The following is a 15,495-nucleotide window of genomic DNA, read 5'->3' as shown; positions in this document are numbered from 1 at the left end:
AAAAGAGCAAGGAGGTGGTGATGACCCCCTTAAACCCTGGTGCGGTTTCTCTCAATCTCTGCTTTTCAAGCTGTTCCACTTCATATAAAATAATTGAATATTCAAAGGGCCAGAGAGAGTGCAGATATTCAGGAACTATATTCTGAAATATTTGCTTAGCTTCACTCTCTGCTAAGCAGAGCTAGATTCTCTGTTGAGGTCTATTTCTTATGTCTTGGCAACAGTGGAGCTATCTAAACTACAGTCTACTATCTATTTAATACTAGCGGATTGAGTTAGTTCAATTTTGGCAATGGTGATTAATTCTAAATCTTTATAGGTCCATGATGAACTAGCACCATTCAAATTACTTTCGATGAACAAATCATCTGATGAACCTTGCCCCTTTTCTAGTCATGTATTTGTTGTTCAAAAATTCCTCAAGTACTTTATGAGGATATTTTTGTTGTTGTTGTGAAGTATTCACTGCTGCTATTGCTTTGAGTATATGCTGATCTTTAGTTGTGGCATTGATTGGTCATCTAAGTCACGTGATATTATTTCTGCACCATGATTAGATCACTGATCATTTTTAAACAGGAGAAAAACCAATACAGTCTAAGCAATAATGACTTCAAGTACAAATTATCAAGGTGAATAATCATTCATGCTAATGTTCATTAAACATTTAGGATACATGAACATTTTCACAACTGAAAAACATTGGTCAAGCAGGTTTCAGAGTAACAGCCGTGTTAGTCTGTATTCGCAAAAAGAAAAGGAGTACTTGTGGCACCTTAGAGACTAACCAATTTATTTGAGCATAAGCTTTCGTGAGCTACAGCTCACTTCATCGGATGCATACTGTGGAAAGTATAGAAGATCTTTTTATATACACAAAGCATGAAAAAATACCTCCCCCCACCCCACTCTCCTGCTGGTAATAGCTTATCTAAAGTAATCACTCTGATAAGCTATTACCAGCAGGAGAGTGGGGTGGGGGGAGGTATTTTTTCATGCTTTGTGTGTATAAAAAGATCTTCTACACTTTCCACAGTATGCATCCGATGAAGTGAGCTGTAGCTCACGAAAGCTTATGCTCAAATAAATTGGTTAGTCTCTAAGGTGCCACAAGTACTCCTTTTCTTATTGGTCAAGCAGACATTCATATACAGTAAATAGTATGAGCCACAAAAAACAGTTGAATGAGCTTGCAATATTTAGTCACAAAATATTAACTAATCTCTTTTGTTCTACTAGGGGCCATATAATGGTTCAGAGATTCATCGATTTCTTTTTTTAAGGCCAGGAGGGATCATTAGACCATCTAATCTGAGAGAATTTGACCCAGTTATCCCCATTGTTGATTATACCTTTCCAAATGTTTTTTTGTTTTTAAGTCTCTGTTCAACACATGGAAAGAAGATTAAAATAAAGCAGGAGAAGCTGGCATAATACTCTCTGGAACTCACCAAGAAAATGAGAGCAGGTACTGTGCAATAAATAGTGAAACAGTCACATCATAGTTAATAAGTAACACAATAATGTTGTTCTAATGAGGCAACTATAACTTTCTCTCTATTTCAAGTGCTGTGAAAAACACCATGCTAGTTTTCGCTACAGTTTTTAGAAATCTGATTGGAAATAAATTCCATAGCACAGTGACAGCTGTGCTTCTCTCTAGCGAATGTGCTTGTTTGTTAATAGAAAGAAATGCAATACAGCCACCTATTGGATTGTGCAGAAAGGTGCTTGTCTTCTGAGTCACTGGGTGTGCCTTCAGAGTCCTTGTTTTTCTAGTCTACCGAATTACTTCTGTCTCATCTTAGCTTATACACGGATGATGTGGGCTTGGGCATATCTGTAACAGTGTGTTTAAAATGGTTGTGTGGTCCTGTTTGTGGCCAGCAACTCCCTGTTGCAAGAATATCTGGCCAGATGCCATCTAAGGTAATAGATAAGAATAACCATTTGATAAGAAAAAAGGGGGTGGTGGTGTTGGGGGGGGAGCGGGGGTTAATACTTCACTATAGACCAAAAGCTGGCCTGCTCAAGCATGTTAGGACTTCTGTTCCACTCTAACACAGAGACAAGTCAGAATGCTTCACTGGAGATTTCCCCAAAAAAATCTGACTTAATGGTGAGGCTTTGTGGCCTTTCAGGGTTGGACACGTGGCGTACCTACAGCGATGAGAGAGCCCCTACTGTCGATTTAGTGAGCAATCTACGCTGCACTGCTACAGCCCTCTGCTTCCACCACCTTTGTATGCACCCAATCCTGGGGGCTGCTTGTGGTTCGTTTGGGCCGCAGCATAATTTACAGTGGCCACAGAGAGATGGCATGGAAGAAGGTTGGGAGTAGATCTAGGAAACAACCCCTCCCAACACCTTAATCTTCTTCATCTTTTCCACCCACCATATGCCCATCCTGCTCAGCAGCCAGAAGAGATGGAGACAAAAGAACTGAGATATCATCTGTTTTACAACACTCAGTGACTGAGCACTTGACTCCTCCTCTTGTACCAGTTGCCAAGTGATGCAAGGGGGTGGGGTGGTTGTCATATCATATGGTGAGGGTGTGTCAATGTGTGTTGACTGGGGGTTGTGGGTACTTTCTGCCAATAAAGTTTGACTACTCCTGCTCTGTTCAGTTGTCACTATAGCTTCCAATCTATATTTTAAGGACCTGATCAATGGAAAGACAGCCATGATAGCAAATATTTTTGATCTGGCCCGGAGAGTGGTATTTTCAGAAGTGCTCCGTGCTGCCCTATCTCTTCTCCCACTCAGATGAATCCAGTTTACTTCAATGGGAGAAGAGTTAGGCCAATGTTGAGAGCTTTTGAAAAAGCCTCCCTAAATCTCTCTAAATAAAGGTAGCTGGATATTAATTGTTTCTTTCTCATTTTCAAAGTGTCTTATTAATTTAATATAGTTTTAAACTAATATAAATTACTTTTGTTTCTGCATTGTTTCAAATTCTGTGTCACACATTCTACCCTAGATCTATATGGAGCACTCCTATGGATGTCAATAAAAGTTCCATGGGAGGTGTATGGCCCAGCGATTGTGAAAGGGGGGAAATGTTTGAGATATAAGAAAGGTGTTTGAATAGCAGGTCATGTTAAATGGTAAGTAAAGAGAAGTACCAACTGATCATCATGAATGATTGTTTGCATGCGCTTGTGGTTGGGGGGGTTTAGTGTGGGAAATTTTAAGCATGTGATTAGTTCAGCAAAAATATTTGGAATCTTTCCAAACACTAGGTATTTGAGGACTGCATTCCCTGTACTAATGATAAGCTTTTGCATGATATATTCTTGATTTTTTTCCCTGTGAATAATTTGCTCTGGGCTATGACTGCTTTTGCATATGAAGTAGGACAGACCAAATATGATTTATAGTTGCCCTATGAATTATTATAGTCAGATTAAGATTGTATCTAAAAAGCAGTGGTTAAACCGACAGTGCATCTGGGAAAACAAGGATAGCACCTGCAGTGAGGAAGCTAATTAGCTGCTAAAGGACCTTGCGCTCAGCTGATTTTCTTCAGGCCCCACCCAGAGAGTCAGTGGCTTTGGAAAGTTACGAAAGTCTTAAGTGTACCTAGGAAGAATTTTTTAATCGCATATTCCCCAACTCCTAACAGAGGATCAAAAAAACTCTTTGAAATGCTCACATAACCCTTGATATATCAAATATGCCCAAATGCAGATTAGAAGGAAATCTCCAACCCAGTTTGTGGATAAGGAATTCAATTTAAAATGTTGCAAATGCTCGGTACATAAAGGTATTTGAATTAGAGAAATGACAAAGTCCCACTTGTTACTAATGGATCTTTTCCCCTGAATGCAAATCTCCAGATAGGAGACAGACAAAGGTTGTGCAGCTGCAGGAGATAGACTGACAGGCACTTACTGACCTAGCTTGTGTGTTGCTGTTAAGAGAAAGAGACCTTTCTGCCATGTAAGGTTTTATTCTTCCTTAAATCAGCAACTATAAAGAAGGTCCAGACTAGTTATGATTTTATATTAAGCTTAATTTAAACTTCAGGACTCTTCCATTATTAATTTATAAAGTCTGTCTTAAAAAAAGAAAACAACCTGATTTTGAAACTGCTGACTGTTTCTGTTTGGAACTATTTCCTGCCAGAGGCTCCTATGAGAAGAGAGATCGGGTCTTTTCTCAGAGAAGGCTAAGGATCTTATCCTGCAAGCACTTAAGCACCCACATAGCTTTAATCTCAGGAGCAGTCTGGAGTGACATACGTAAAGTAGGAGAGATAGGCCTGTCTCTGTTAAAGGCAAGGGAACCACAGAACCCTCCTTCCAGAACAGGTGTGTGGTAGCTAATATAAGCAAGGAGAGCACAGGGAGAGCTGAATAGACCTTGAGGATGCTCGGTATTATGACAAAGGGAGTCATCAGTACTAAACAAAGTAGTTTAGTACTGATGACGGGAGGGCTTCTCTCGTCAGCAGAGTTAATCCACCTCCCCAAGAGGCGGTACCTATGTCAGCAGGAGAAGCTCTCCCGTTCGACACGGGAGTGTCAGTATAATTACATTGATCGGGGTGTGGATTTTTCACACCCCTGGGTAACATATTTATACCTATATAGGTCTGTAATGTAAACCTGGCCTTGCTGTCAGTGATTCGGGATAGGACACTATATTCTCTGTTGTAAGGAAAACTCTTAATACTCTGAAAAGATTCTCCAGTGATGTTTATCACCTTAGGCCCTGTTAATGAACCCTTCTAAGCCTTGCCTTTTGACCAAGAATACTAGGTAGAGAAAGGCTTTGTCTTCACCTAAATCCTAAATGGATACAAGGCACTTGCAGAGTTTACCTTGAGATAGCTAGGCAAGATCAGAATTATACCCCCACCTGACCTCACCTATTTCACCTTGTATAACTACTCAGTATAACTACTGAGCTTTGTCTCACTGTGTTTATACAGTGGCATAGCTCATATGTGTTAGTTACTCCACAGTAAAAAACGCATTATATTAAGCCTTTTAGCTCCAGGTGGCATGTATTAAGGGTCAAAGGCTCATGTACCTCTCCCAGGGAGGACTTCATGAATTTCCCCAAATCCTCCTCAGATACCAAAGGATCTTTGTTCAAACCAAGTTAACACAAAGAGAAAAATCATCACATCTAAAGTATATAGAATCATAGGGCTAGAAGGAACCACAAGGGTCATCTAGTCTAACCCGCTGCTAAGATGCAGGATTTATTGTGTCTTAACCATCCAAGACAGATGGCTAGCCAGCCTCCTTTTGAAAACCTCCAGTGAAGAAGCTTCCACAATCTCCCGAGGCATCTGTTCCATTGTCCTACTGTTCTTACGGCTAGGAAGTTTTTTCTGAGATTTAATCTAAATCTGCTATGCTGTAGTTTGAACCCATTGCCCCTTGTCCTGCCCTTTGTAGCAAAAGAGAACATCTTTTCTCCATCTTTTTTATGGCAGCCTTTCAAGTATCTGAAGACCGCTATCATATCCCTCCCTTAATCTCTTTTCCAAACTGAACATACCCAGTTCCTTCAGCCTTTGCTTATGTGGCATATGAAATCAGATTGAGCCACAGCTCAGTTAAAGGAAATCTAGACGAGTACAAATTTAAATGTTCATGAGAAATAGAGAACAAATTGTCTTTTGCATCCATCTGAGTCCCAATGATTTGTCCCCATCAGAAAAACTCCCCCTGACTACCAAATATCCTTCAAATAAAGGTGTTAACTTGCATGATCAAATATATTAGAGAGTCCTTGGCTAGTGGAGAAACCATAATATTTCTGGAGGGACATTTGTTTTATGAAGAAGACTAATCTCTCACCAGCACAAAAAAGGCTTGCTTGCTTTCTCCTTGCTAAATGGGCAGTTATATGTTTCTATTTTATTCACTATTACATAGGACTCTCCTATTGTTTGTGAAACGTAGACCTGTTCAGACCTATGGGACTACAACAAAAGGTGCACATCCACTTCTCTGCCTCCTCCACACCATTAATTGATCCTCCATTGAATCAGACACAATTAACAAGTTAATAGCTCTTGATACCTCATCTCAAATTAGGAATCTTTACATGGCAGCATGACAGCCTCTTTAAGCTAAAGTGTCAAGCCTGAAGGTAGTTAATTGTTCTTTAAAGAGACAGGGATCATATTTTCCTGTGATTGTTTTAATCATTTCTAGTCTATATCAGATGGAGCATCATCTGTCTCCTTTCCTATGATCCTAGGTCTTCCCAACTCACTGTTCATTGTTAACAAAGAATCCTGTCTCATAAAGGTGATGGCATGAAAACGTTATTTAATTAATTTTAGTTCTATTCCAGTAGCACCTGGAATTTGCTAGTTCTCTTGGTATATCCTAGCTATTAATATTCATTGACATCTCTAGCTATTTTATGTGTCCCTAAATTGGAAGGATCATTCATGTCCATGTTGTTAAAAATATGTGTATGTGCAAGCTTCCCTGGGATTTTTCTTTTTAAAGTATGTGCCCTAATTATCCATGCCCCATTTAAGTCACCTCAATTACATGGGTTAAATGGGTGCCTAGAGCTCGGCAGCAAATGGCTTTCCATTCTGTGTGGTTTAAAATATATAATGATGTCAAATCTTCCCATTCTACATCAGGATGAACACAAGACCTTTTCAAAATTTTTGACAAAAAACAAGAGAGAAACACTCACCAGAAGAGCCAATAGCCTGGTAATTAGGTCACTGAGCTGGAATGTTTGGATCATATCCCTGCTCCAAATCAGGGACCTGAATTTGGGTGTCCTACATCCTACGTGAGTATCTTAATATCAGACTCTCTCTCGTGTTGTGGGTTTGACCAGAAATTCCACCCTGGACCTGAAAAACCTTCCCAATTAAAGCTTTGCCGAAACTGATACATTCCTATAAAAAGTTTAGGTTTTGACAAATCTGCTTTTTTCAATTAAAAAATATTTTGTTAAGAAATTCCCGATGAGCCTTCTAGGTGTCAGAACGGTAGGCAGTAATCATGAGTATGTAATCACACCAGTACAAAATGGGAAATGACTGCTTAGGAGTAGCAAAAAGGGATCTGGGGGTCATAGCGGACCACAAGCTAAATATGAGTCAGCAGTGTAACACTGTTGCAAAAAAAGCGAACATCATTCTGGGATGTATTAGCAGGAGTGTTGTAAGTAAGACAAAAGAAGTAATTCTTCCGCTCTACTCTGCACTAATTAGGCCTCAACTGTAGTATTGTGTCCAGTTCTGGGTGCCACATTTCAGGAAGGATGTGGACAAATTGGAGAAAGTCCAGAGAAGAGCAACAAAAATTATTAAAAAGAAAAGGAGGACTTGTTGCACCTTAGAGACTAACAAATTTATTTCAGCATAAGCTTTTGTGAGCTACAGCTCACTTCATCCGATGCATTCAGTGGAAAATACACTATTAGAAAGACAGACTTAGCTGGTAATGTTTTGGCAAAAGTTTTTTCCTAGTTCAAAGAACTTGGTCCAATAGAAGATCTTATCTCACCACCTTGTCTCAAGCATAAGTAAGACAATATTCATATCTATCTCTTGGTTTAGATCCATTTCTCAGGGTGGAGGCATGGGCCTGTCACTTGAAAGGGGTGCACCTGGGGGACTGGTAAAAAGTCTTAGAAGGCACAGCCTACTCAGGAACTGGTCCTGTCCACCACTGTAATGGCTTTAATTTGAACTACAAACATTGATAAGAAACCATGCTAACAGAAGCCACGTAGAATGACAGCTGGTCTTAGCATAATGCTTGCAAACATGATTAGTTTTATGATAATCTTGGCAGTTTCCCCCCAGTTGTATCCATAACTCTGGAAGTGAAATGTGAAGTGTTCATTTTGGGATACATTAGTGATACTTTACTATAAAAAGCATTCAGCCAGACAATGGTTTGGCCTAAGCTTTTTGTTAACTTTCAAGATTACCAGTGATTTATGATTAAACTTTTAACAGTTTTGTGAACACCGCAGTAAATAAATGCATACAGTTAAATATCTAGGATTAAATCCATGTTTAGCCATAATCTATAATACAACATAGGACACAGCAGAAATTAAAAAACACGGTACGTGTTTGTTCCGTAGCTATGTCCCCAGACCACTGTAACAAACCAATATTCAAATAAGAAAAGAGCGCATGTTTGCAAGCTCCATAATGTCTGGTTTTACATACACACTGCAGTCCAAAGAGTCTGTTAGTCATCAAAACTCACTGCATGCAAAGAGGCAGGTGCACAGCTTCCTCAGTAGCCCAGTGATAGGTTTCATCAGTAATAGGAATAGTAAAGAATAGTAATTAGAATTGCTCTAGTAACTAGAGCATTTGGTGCCCAATCATTCACTCCAGTGCTGCTCTAAGATAATAGTGTATCCTCACTCAGTTTGCATTGCAGATTAAAATCCTCTAACCAATCTCTGAGCTCACATCATATTCTTTTGAGGCCACCCTAGTCTCCCCTCTCACTGGACAGGGCTTCACTACCCGCCAGATCAGCGGGTAGTGATCGATCTATCAGAGATCGATTTATTGCTTCTTGTCTAGACACGATAAATTGATCCTCGAACGCACTCCCCATTGACTCCAGAACTCCAGCTTACAAGAGGCGGAAGCCGAGTCGATGGGGGAGCAGCAGCAGTCAACTCGCCGCCATCCTCACGGCCAGGTAAGTCAACCCAAGTTACACATAGCTGAAGTTGCGTATCTTAGGTCGACACCCCCACCCCCCAGTGTAGACCAGGGCTAAGAGTAACACCTGCCTATATTTGGAACTGCAGTAATGCTGCATTTGGAGCAACTGCAAATGTCTGACATGGAAAGGACAGACATCCAGGGCCTGATTCTCAGTTGCATTAAAGCCAAATTACTTTGGCAGCATGAATGAGCCTTAAGGAAATTGGAAATGGCATGCTGAGAATATACCCTGCACAGGGGGCTTCTCAACTAGCATGGAACTAGTGTAAGGGTTCTATCGTAGCCCTTCTCCAGTCCCTGGTATAGGGAGCTTGTTGGGGACAGGAAGAACATATGGCCAGATTGCATTAAATTATGGCTGCCCTAACTTATACAGGGAGCTGGGCCACCCACTGAATGGCCTTGCAATACAGTTGGCTTAAAACCCTCTCTGCTCTACCCCTGAACCCACAGTTTGAAAACCGCTGCTCTATTTCCTTTTCCAGCCAGGTCCATCCACATGCTTCCTTCTCCAGCTAGATTTCCTGTTCTTCAATCACACTCCCACACCCTCATCCCCTGCCAGCTTACTTCTTCCACTTAATGCTTCACACAACAAACCAGGTAAGTATGACCCACTCTTAAGTGAATAGGCTTGGGCAAAATTATCTCTGCTTATGACAATGACATGCTGTGGGAACAGTGGAAGACATAAGAGATAAATGGGGAGGGGAGGAAGGGAAGAGTCATTTGAGGAGCTCTACCTGGAAAAAACATGTGGATCAAGGAATTTGCCCTACTCTTGACCCTTTCACCCTCACACTTGTCCCTGTTATTTTTTCCATTGTCCCATGCAATTATTTGAGTCCCGGACCCAGTGGATCCTCCCCATAGGCTGCGGGAGGGTCCTTTAAACCTGCCCACTTCCCAGAACCCAATATGAGCATATTCTCCTCATTCAAATATTAGAAAGCTGTAGCTTGAATTAGATCAAGAAAAGTCTCAAACTAGGTCACTTTTGCAGGGAGCACAACACGCATGGCCTGATAATGACAATTAGTAATGATCAAAATCCCTCTGATCAAATTTGTATTCCTGTTGACACCTCTGAAATCGCAAAGGGATGACGGAATTTTGATTCCAGAATCCCTTCTAACTGCACTCACCAAAATTTGCCTAGCACATTCTTCTGCTCAGAGATTTCTGTCACATGAACTTGGAAATGTAGGGCTTGTCCATACATGGAGTTCTTCAGAAATAGCTGTTCCTGAAAAACAACATGTGTAGACAAGTCTGAAGTCTCCAGAATTTAGATAATCAGCTTTCTTAGCTCTGATAGAGTTGGTCAAAACCTTTTTGACAGAACAGTTTTCTGGGGGAAAATGCATTTTCATTTAAATCAAAATGTCTTGTGGGAGCATGTTGCTTTCAATGAAGACTTCAACAGAAAAGTTTTGCAATGAGTCAAAATCAAAATGGAATATTTCATTATCTTGTTTCATTTAACTCCAACTTTCTTGTTTGACTTTCTTGTTTCTTCTCAACTTTCTCATCCCATTTCATTTAGACTGTGTCAGTAAACTGTTTAATGTCTTGACATTATCAAAATGAAATAGTTTAGCATTGTTGAAATATTTTGTTCGTTTCAATGTTTCTGATGTGAAATATTTCTGAGTTTCTGTTCCACAAAATAATTCAAGATTTTAACTTTTTATCCATGTTGGAATTTCCTGTGGGATGGAAACTTCATTTCCAACTATCTCCTCTCTCTGGGGTAGACTTATTCTTAGGGTTACCAGATAGCAACAGTAAAAAAAATGGGACGGGGGTGGGGGGTAATAGGCACCTATATAAGAAAAAGTCCCCAAAAACGGGACTGTCCCTTTAAAAACAGGACAACTATTCATCCTACTTATTCTCCACCCCCACCCCACCCCAATCTGTGTGTGAGCTCTCGGGGCCTGAGCAAACTCTTTTCAAACTGATTTGAGTCTGATCTTAGATTCAACTGAAAGAGAGGACCAAGTTTTTTCTCTTTTGTTGTATTTAAATATTTCTTGCCTGTGTTCTCAAAGCACCAACTGCAACAGAAATCTGCTTTTAAGCATCCTCCATTTAACTCAGCAAGAAAATGAGATAATTCAAAGTTCAACAGTGGGGCCCAACTATGCCTGATGATTCATTTTATGGAATTTTCTGTAGAGCATCACTTAGCTCTTTGGTGCTTAATTTCCTTTTTAGCGCTGGCTGTGATTACTTGAGGTGAACTATTATGCGGTACAGTACTAGCATTGCAATAAGTATGTTCATGGATAAAGATATTTGTATGAAAGTCCTGGAATGCTGTGTATATTGCTTCCTCTTTTATAGAGAGAGCAGTTTCACTGTGCAGCTAGCAATGAATGACTTGAATGCAAACATCACTTTTCTCTGAAAAAATAAAAATATCAAGCTGTGATTATTATTGCAGGAGAGACGTTCTCATAACTCCATTGGTACTGTTTACTGAATTTTGCTCTTTCACTCTTTGTAGTAAAATTTTGAACATTAAATTTCATTTAGGCATTAGCCAGCCATTTGCAACTTTTTCTATGAAGAAGCTCCGGCTGTTAGTAAACTGGCATATCCAACATGCGGTTCAGATGGGGCACACAAAGTCCTATCATATGGCTAGTGGCTTCTTATTACAGTTCATTTCTTCTCCGTAATAATGGCATCATAAGTTTAAAGTTAGTTTTCAAGTTCAATGTTTTTTTCTAACTCCTGACCCTGCAAACTCACGACGGATTCTGACAAGTAAGTGAGGTTATTTCTATCTTGTGCAGCCCCGGTAATTATTGATACTGAAGGCCAGATTGCACCCTCAGTGTATCTTTGCCTCCTCTTGGGCAGCACAAGTGTTTGGAAATTATTAAAAATTCAGATGTACAGGGTGGAGTAGAATCCTACTCATTCCTTCTTTGCAGCATTGGCTCTGCAGGGCTGAGTAAAGTTAAGCAAGCACTTGTTTTTCTCACTAAAATTAGCAAATGTGACTCTGAATAGACATAGAAAGGAGGAAGATGCATTTTTTACGCAATAACTTCTCAGAATGGAACCACCCTTAAATAAATTGGGGCATACCAAGGAGATTTCAAGTCCCAAAATGCACTTCTCTGTCACAATCTGAGTAGCTGTCTATATTGGTTGCTTGCAACATAATGTGTAGGATTGCTGTAAACTATTCATTACTCCACCTGCAGCCAATTGGTAAAGCTGTTCTGACCAAAATAAAACAGAGCATGCTGAAAAACCAAGTCTCTGCAAACCTCAGCCTCATATTAAATATGTCCCCCTGGATGGAGTTTTGATACTCAGTTTCTAGGTATCAGAGTAACAGCCGTGTTAGTCTGTATTCGCAAAAAGAAAAGGAGTACTTTTGGCACCTTAGAGACTAACCAATTTATTTGAGCATAAGCTTTCGTGAGCTACAGCTCACTTCATCGGATGCATACTGTGGTAAGTTCAGAAGATCTTATTATATACACACAAAGCATGAAAAAAATACCTCCTCCCACACCACTCTCCTGCTGGTAATAGCTTATCTAAAGTGATCACTCTACTTACAATGTGTATGATAATCAAGGTGGGCCATTTCCAACACAAATCCAGGTTTTCTCACACACACCCCCCCACACACACACACACACAAACTCACTCTCCTGCTGGTAATAGCTTATCCAAAATGACCACTCTCCTTACATTGTGTATGATAATCAAGGTGGGCCATTTCCAGCACAAATCCAGAGTTTAACAAGAACGTCGGAGGGTGGGAGGGGGTAGGAAAAAACAAGGGGAAATAGACTACCTTGCATAATGACTAAGCCACTCCCAGTCTCTATTCAAGCCTAAATTAATTGTATCCAATTTGCAAATGAATTCCAATTCAGCAGTTTCTCGCTGGAGTCTGGATTTGAAGTTTTTTTGTTGTAAAATAGCGACTTTCATGTAATCGCGTGACCAGAGAGATTGAAGTGTTCTCCGACTGGTTTATGAATGTTATAATTCTTGACATCTGATTTGTGTCCATTTACTCTTTTACGTAGAGACTGTCCAGTTTGACCAATGTACATGGCAGAGGGGCATTGCTGGCACATGATGGCGTATATCACATTGGTGGATGTGCAGGGGAATGAGCCTCTGATAGTGTGGCTGATGTTATTAGGCCCTGTGATGGTCTCCCCTGAATAGATATGTGGGCACAGTTGGCAACGGGCTTTGTTGCAAGGGTTAGTTTGTTCCTGGGTTAGTGGTTCTGTTGTGTGGTATGTGGTTGCTGGTGAGTATTTGCTTCAGGTTGGGGGGCTGTCTGTAGGCAAGGACTGGCCTGTCTCCCAAGATTTGTGAGAGTGTTGGGTCATCCTTCAGGATAGGTTGTAGATCCTTAATAATGCGTTGGAGGGGTTTTAGTTGGGGGCTGAAGGTGACAGCTAGTGGCGTTCTGTTATTTTCTTTGTTAGGCCTGTCCTGTAGTAGGTGACTTCTGGGAACTCTTCTGGCTCTATCAATCTGTTTCTTCACTTCCGCAGGTGGGTATTGTAGTTGTAAGAATGCTTGATAGAGATCTTGTAGGTGTCTGTCTCTGTCTGAGGGGTTGGAATAAATGCGGTTGTATCACAGAGCTTGGCTGTAGACGATGGATCGTGTGGTGTGGTCAGGGTGAAAGCTGGAGGCATGTAGGTAGGAATAGCGGTCAGTAGGTTTCCGGTATAGGGTGGTGTTTATGTGACCATCGTTTATTAGCATTGTAGTGTCCAGGAAGTGGATCTCTTGTGTGGACTGGACCAGGCTGAGGTTGATGGTGGGATAGAAATTGTTGAAATCATGGTGGAATTCCTCAAGGGCTTCTTTTCCATGGGTCCAGATGATGAAGATGTCATCAATATAGCGCAAGTAGAGTAGGGGTATTAGGGGACGAGAGCTGAGGAAGGGTTGTTCTAAATCAGCCATAAAAATGTTGGCATACTGTGGGGCCATGCGGGTACCCATAGCAGTGCCGCTGATCTGAAGGTTGTCAGTTGTGACTGTCCGTTTCAGTAACACTCCCACAATGCCCCATTTCTTCACAAAATATCATCTGTTTATTCCTCTTTCCTATATCCTGGTGCTGTAAAATGGCAAGGGATTTCATCCTTGTTATGTTTATATGCAAAGAGAGCAAAACAAATTTCCAGTCTAAAATGAATTATTCTAGTTAAAGAAAACAAAAGAAAACAAAAGTAAGGTCTCCATGAGAAAGCATGGTGTGTCTGTCTCCTCTGTATCAGACCTCAGTGACACTGAAAATAAAATGTAGCTAGATACTGTTCTTGCAGATTCAAAGGTACAGTACACAAAATGCAGAGGCAAAGTAGCATCAAGTTAAATCCACCACTCCTATAATTTGGTCTTGTCGGACATGATTCTATGGGCTGTACCAGAAACTTTAGGAGATTATTTTATATAAACTGTTGTAAGTAGCAGGGTGAATCTTTAGTTTCCCAGCCTCCTGCTGCAAGTATGGAGTCCCACTGCTTGTTGCTGTCAACCCTAGAAATCCGTATTCTTAGGGTTAGTCTTGAAAACATATCTTCATAAGCAAGGGCATAGGTGCTTTCTTAATGAAAGATGAGATACTCATGTATGGGGCTCAAAGATTCTGTTAACAAGGGACTCACGTAAGCCCCTTGTAGCTCATCAGTGCTTTGCACCTCAAGAATAAAGCATTGGGGAGAGATGGTCCTTTCCCTGAGATCACAGGAGTTATAATATCATGATAAGGTTTTAACATTTCTGCTCTCATCTGATGATGCTGTGGGTTTCCCAGAACTTCTGAAAATCAAGTGTGAAGGACTGGATTGAGGATCTAGGTGCCAAGCATTCAAGTTGAAAAATGCTGGCAATAGTATGTATCTTAAATGTTTAAATATTTTAAACATCTTAAATATTTCCCCTGTTGTCAGAAGGATCTGCAGTCTTAAAAAAAAAAAGGATGAGATGGAAAGATGGTTAATTTCTGGCAATGCCTTGGGGAAAGACTCCAGATAGACCAAAAGGAAGAGAAATAAAACTTTCAGTGAGAGCTCTTTTCTGCAAGCTTTGGTCAATCGTCACATGCTTTCCTGCTATCCCTACAAAGGCAAGAGTACTTTTTAAAAAATCACAAAAAAAAATCACTACTTCATTGGAGTCTTCATCAGAAGAGTTTTTGTGGCTTGTCATGCCAGCCCTACTTCCATTGAGGCTTTGCACGTCTCCAAACACATATAGCTACCCTACAGCAATGTATTATACATGTTTATGGCCATCAGAGGTCAGTATAAGCTAAGTAATCTTCCCATTTTTACAGTATTTATTCTCTGTCCTGAAGAAGAGCTCTGTGCAGCTTGAACGCTTGTCTTTCACCAACGGAAGTTGGTCTGGTAAAAGCTATTACCTCACTCACCTTGGCTCTGTTTTTATAACAGTTTAACATTCAAAACCAAAACAATCCTGAATGTCCATGATAAATGTAAAGTAAACAAAGACATGCCTTGGGCTTGAAAAAAATTAAGATGGGGTTGTGTGTAGTTAGCTTCAGCCAATAAAAAACTCCCTTTCATGTTTGTCATAGGAGCAAACATCAGCAATTGCCATGGGATCTTCACTGGCTGACTAGCCAGTTCTGGGCCCAGTTCAAGATTATAGATCTCCAGGCCCCATTAAGCTCTGCTGTACCATTCCTGTAATTGATGATAAGGTTTAAACTCTCAAGGGTGGGCTGCAGGGGAGTCTCTCAGTGAAGACCCTATGGCTCT

The 15,495-nt window shown here is 40.5% G+C and overlaps 1 protein-coding gene across 9 annotated transcripts in view; it reads left to right on the top strand.

Moving 5' to 3' along the window:
- SPTLC3 (serine palmitoyltransferase long chain base subunit 3) overlaps nt 1-15,495 on the top strand; it is a 292,121-nt gene that overhangs the window by 109,778 nt on the left and 166,848 nt on the right. For 8 of the 9 annotated variants that reach the window (XM_073339599.1, XM_073339595.1, XM_073339598.1 and 5 more), the window contains 4 exons: nt 1,380-1,468; nt 2,984-3,110; nt 8,595-8,672; nt 9,187-9,304. In XM_073339599.1, coding sequence (XP_073195700.1) covers nt 9,284-9,304 — 21 coding nt within the window. In that variant the 5' untranslated portion in view covers nt 1,380-1,468; nt 2,984-3,110; nt 8,595-8,672; nt 9,187-9,283. Of the gene's footprint in view, nt 1-1,379; nt 1,469-2,983; nt 3,111-6,761; nt 6,784-8,594; nt 8,673-9,186; nt 9,305-15,495 lie in introns of those variants that run through there. The other variant, XM_073339602.1, reaches the window with a different exon arrangement.

The sequence above is a fragment of the Lepidochelys kempii genome, chromosome 3, assembly GCF_965140265.1.
Source record: "Lepidochelys kempii isolate rLepKem1 chromosome 3, rLepKem1.hap2, whole genome shotgun sequence".
Taxonomy (NCBI): Eukaryota; Metazoa; Chordata; order Testudines; family Cheloniidae; genus Lepidochelys; species Lepidochelys kempii.
This window is presented reverse-complemented; position numbering and strand designations above follow the sequence as displayed.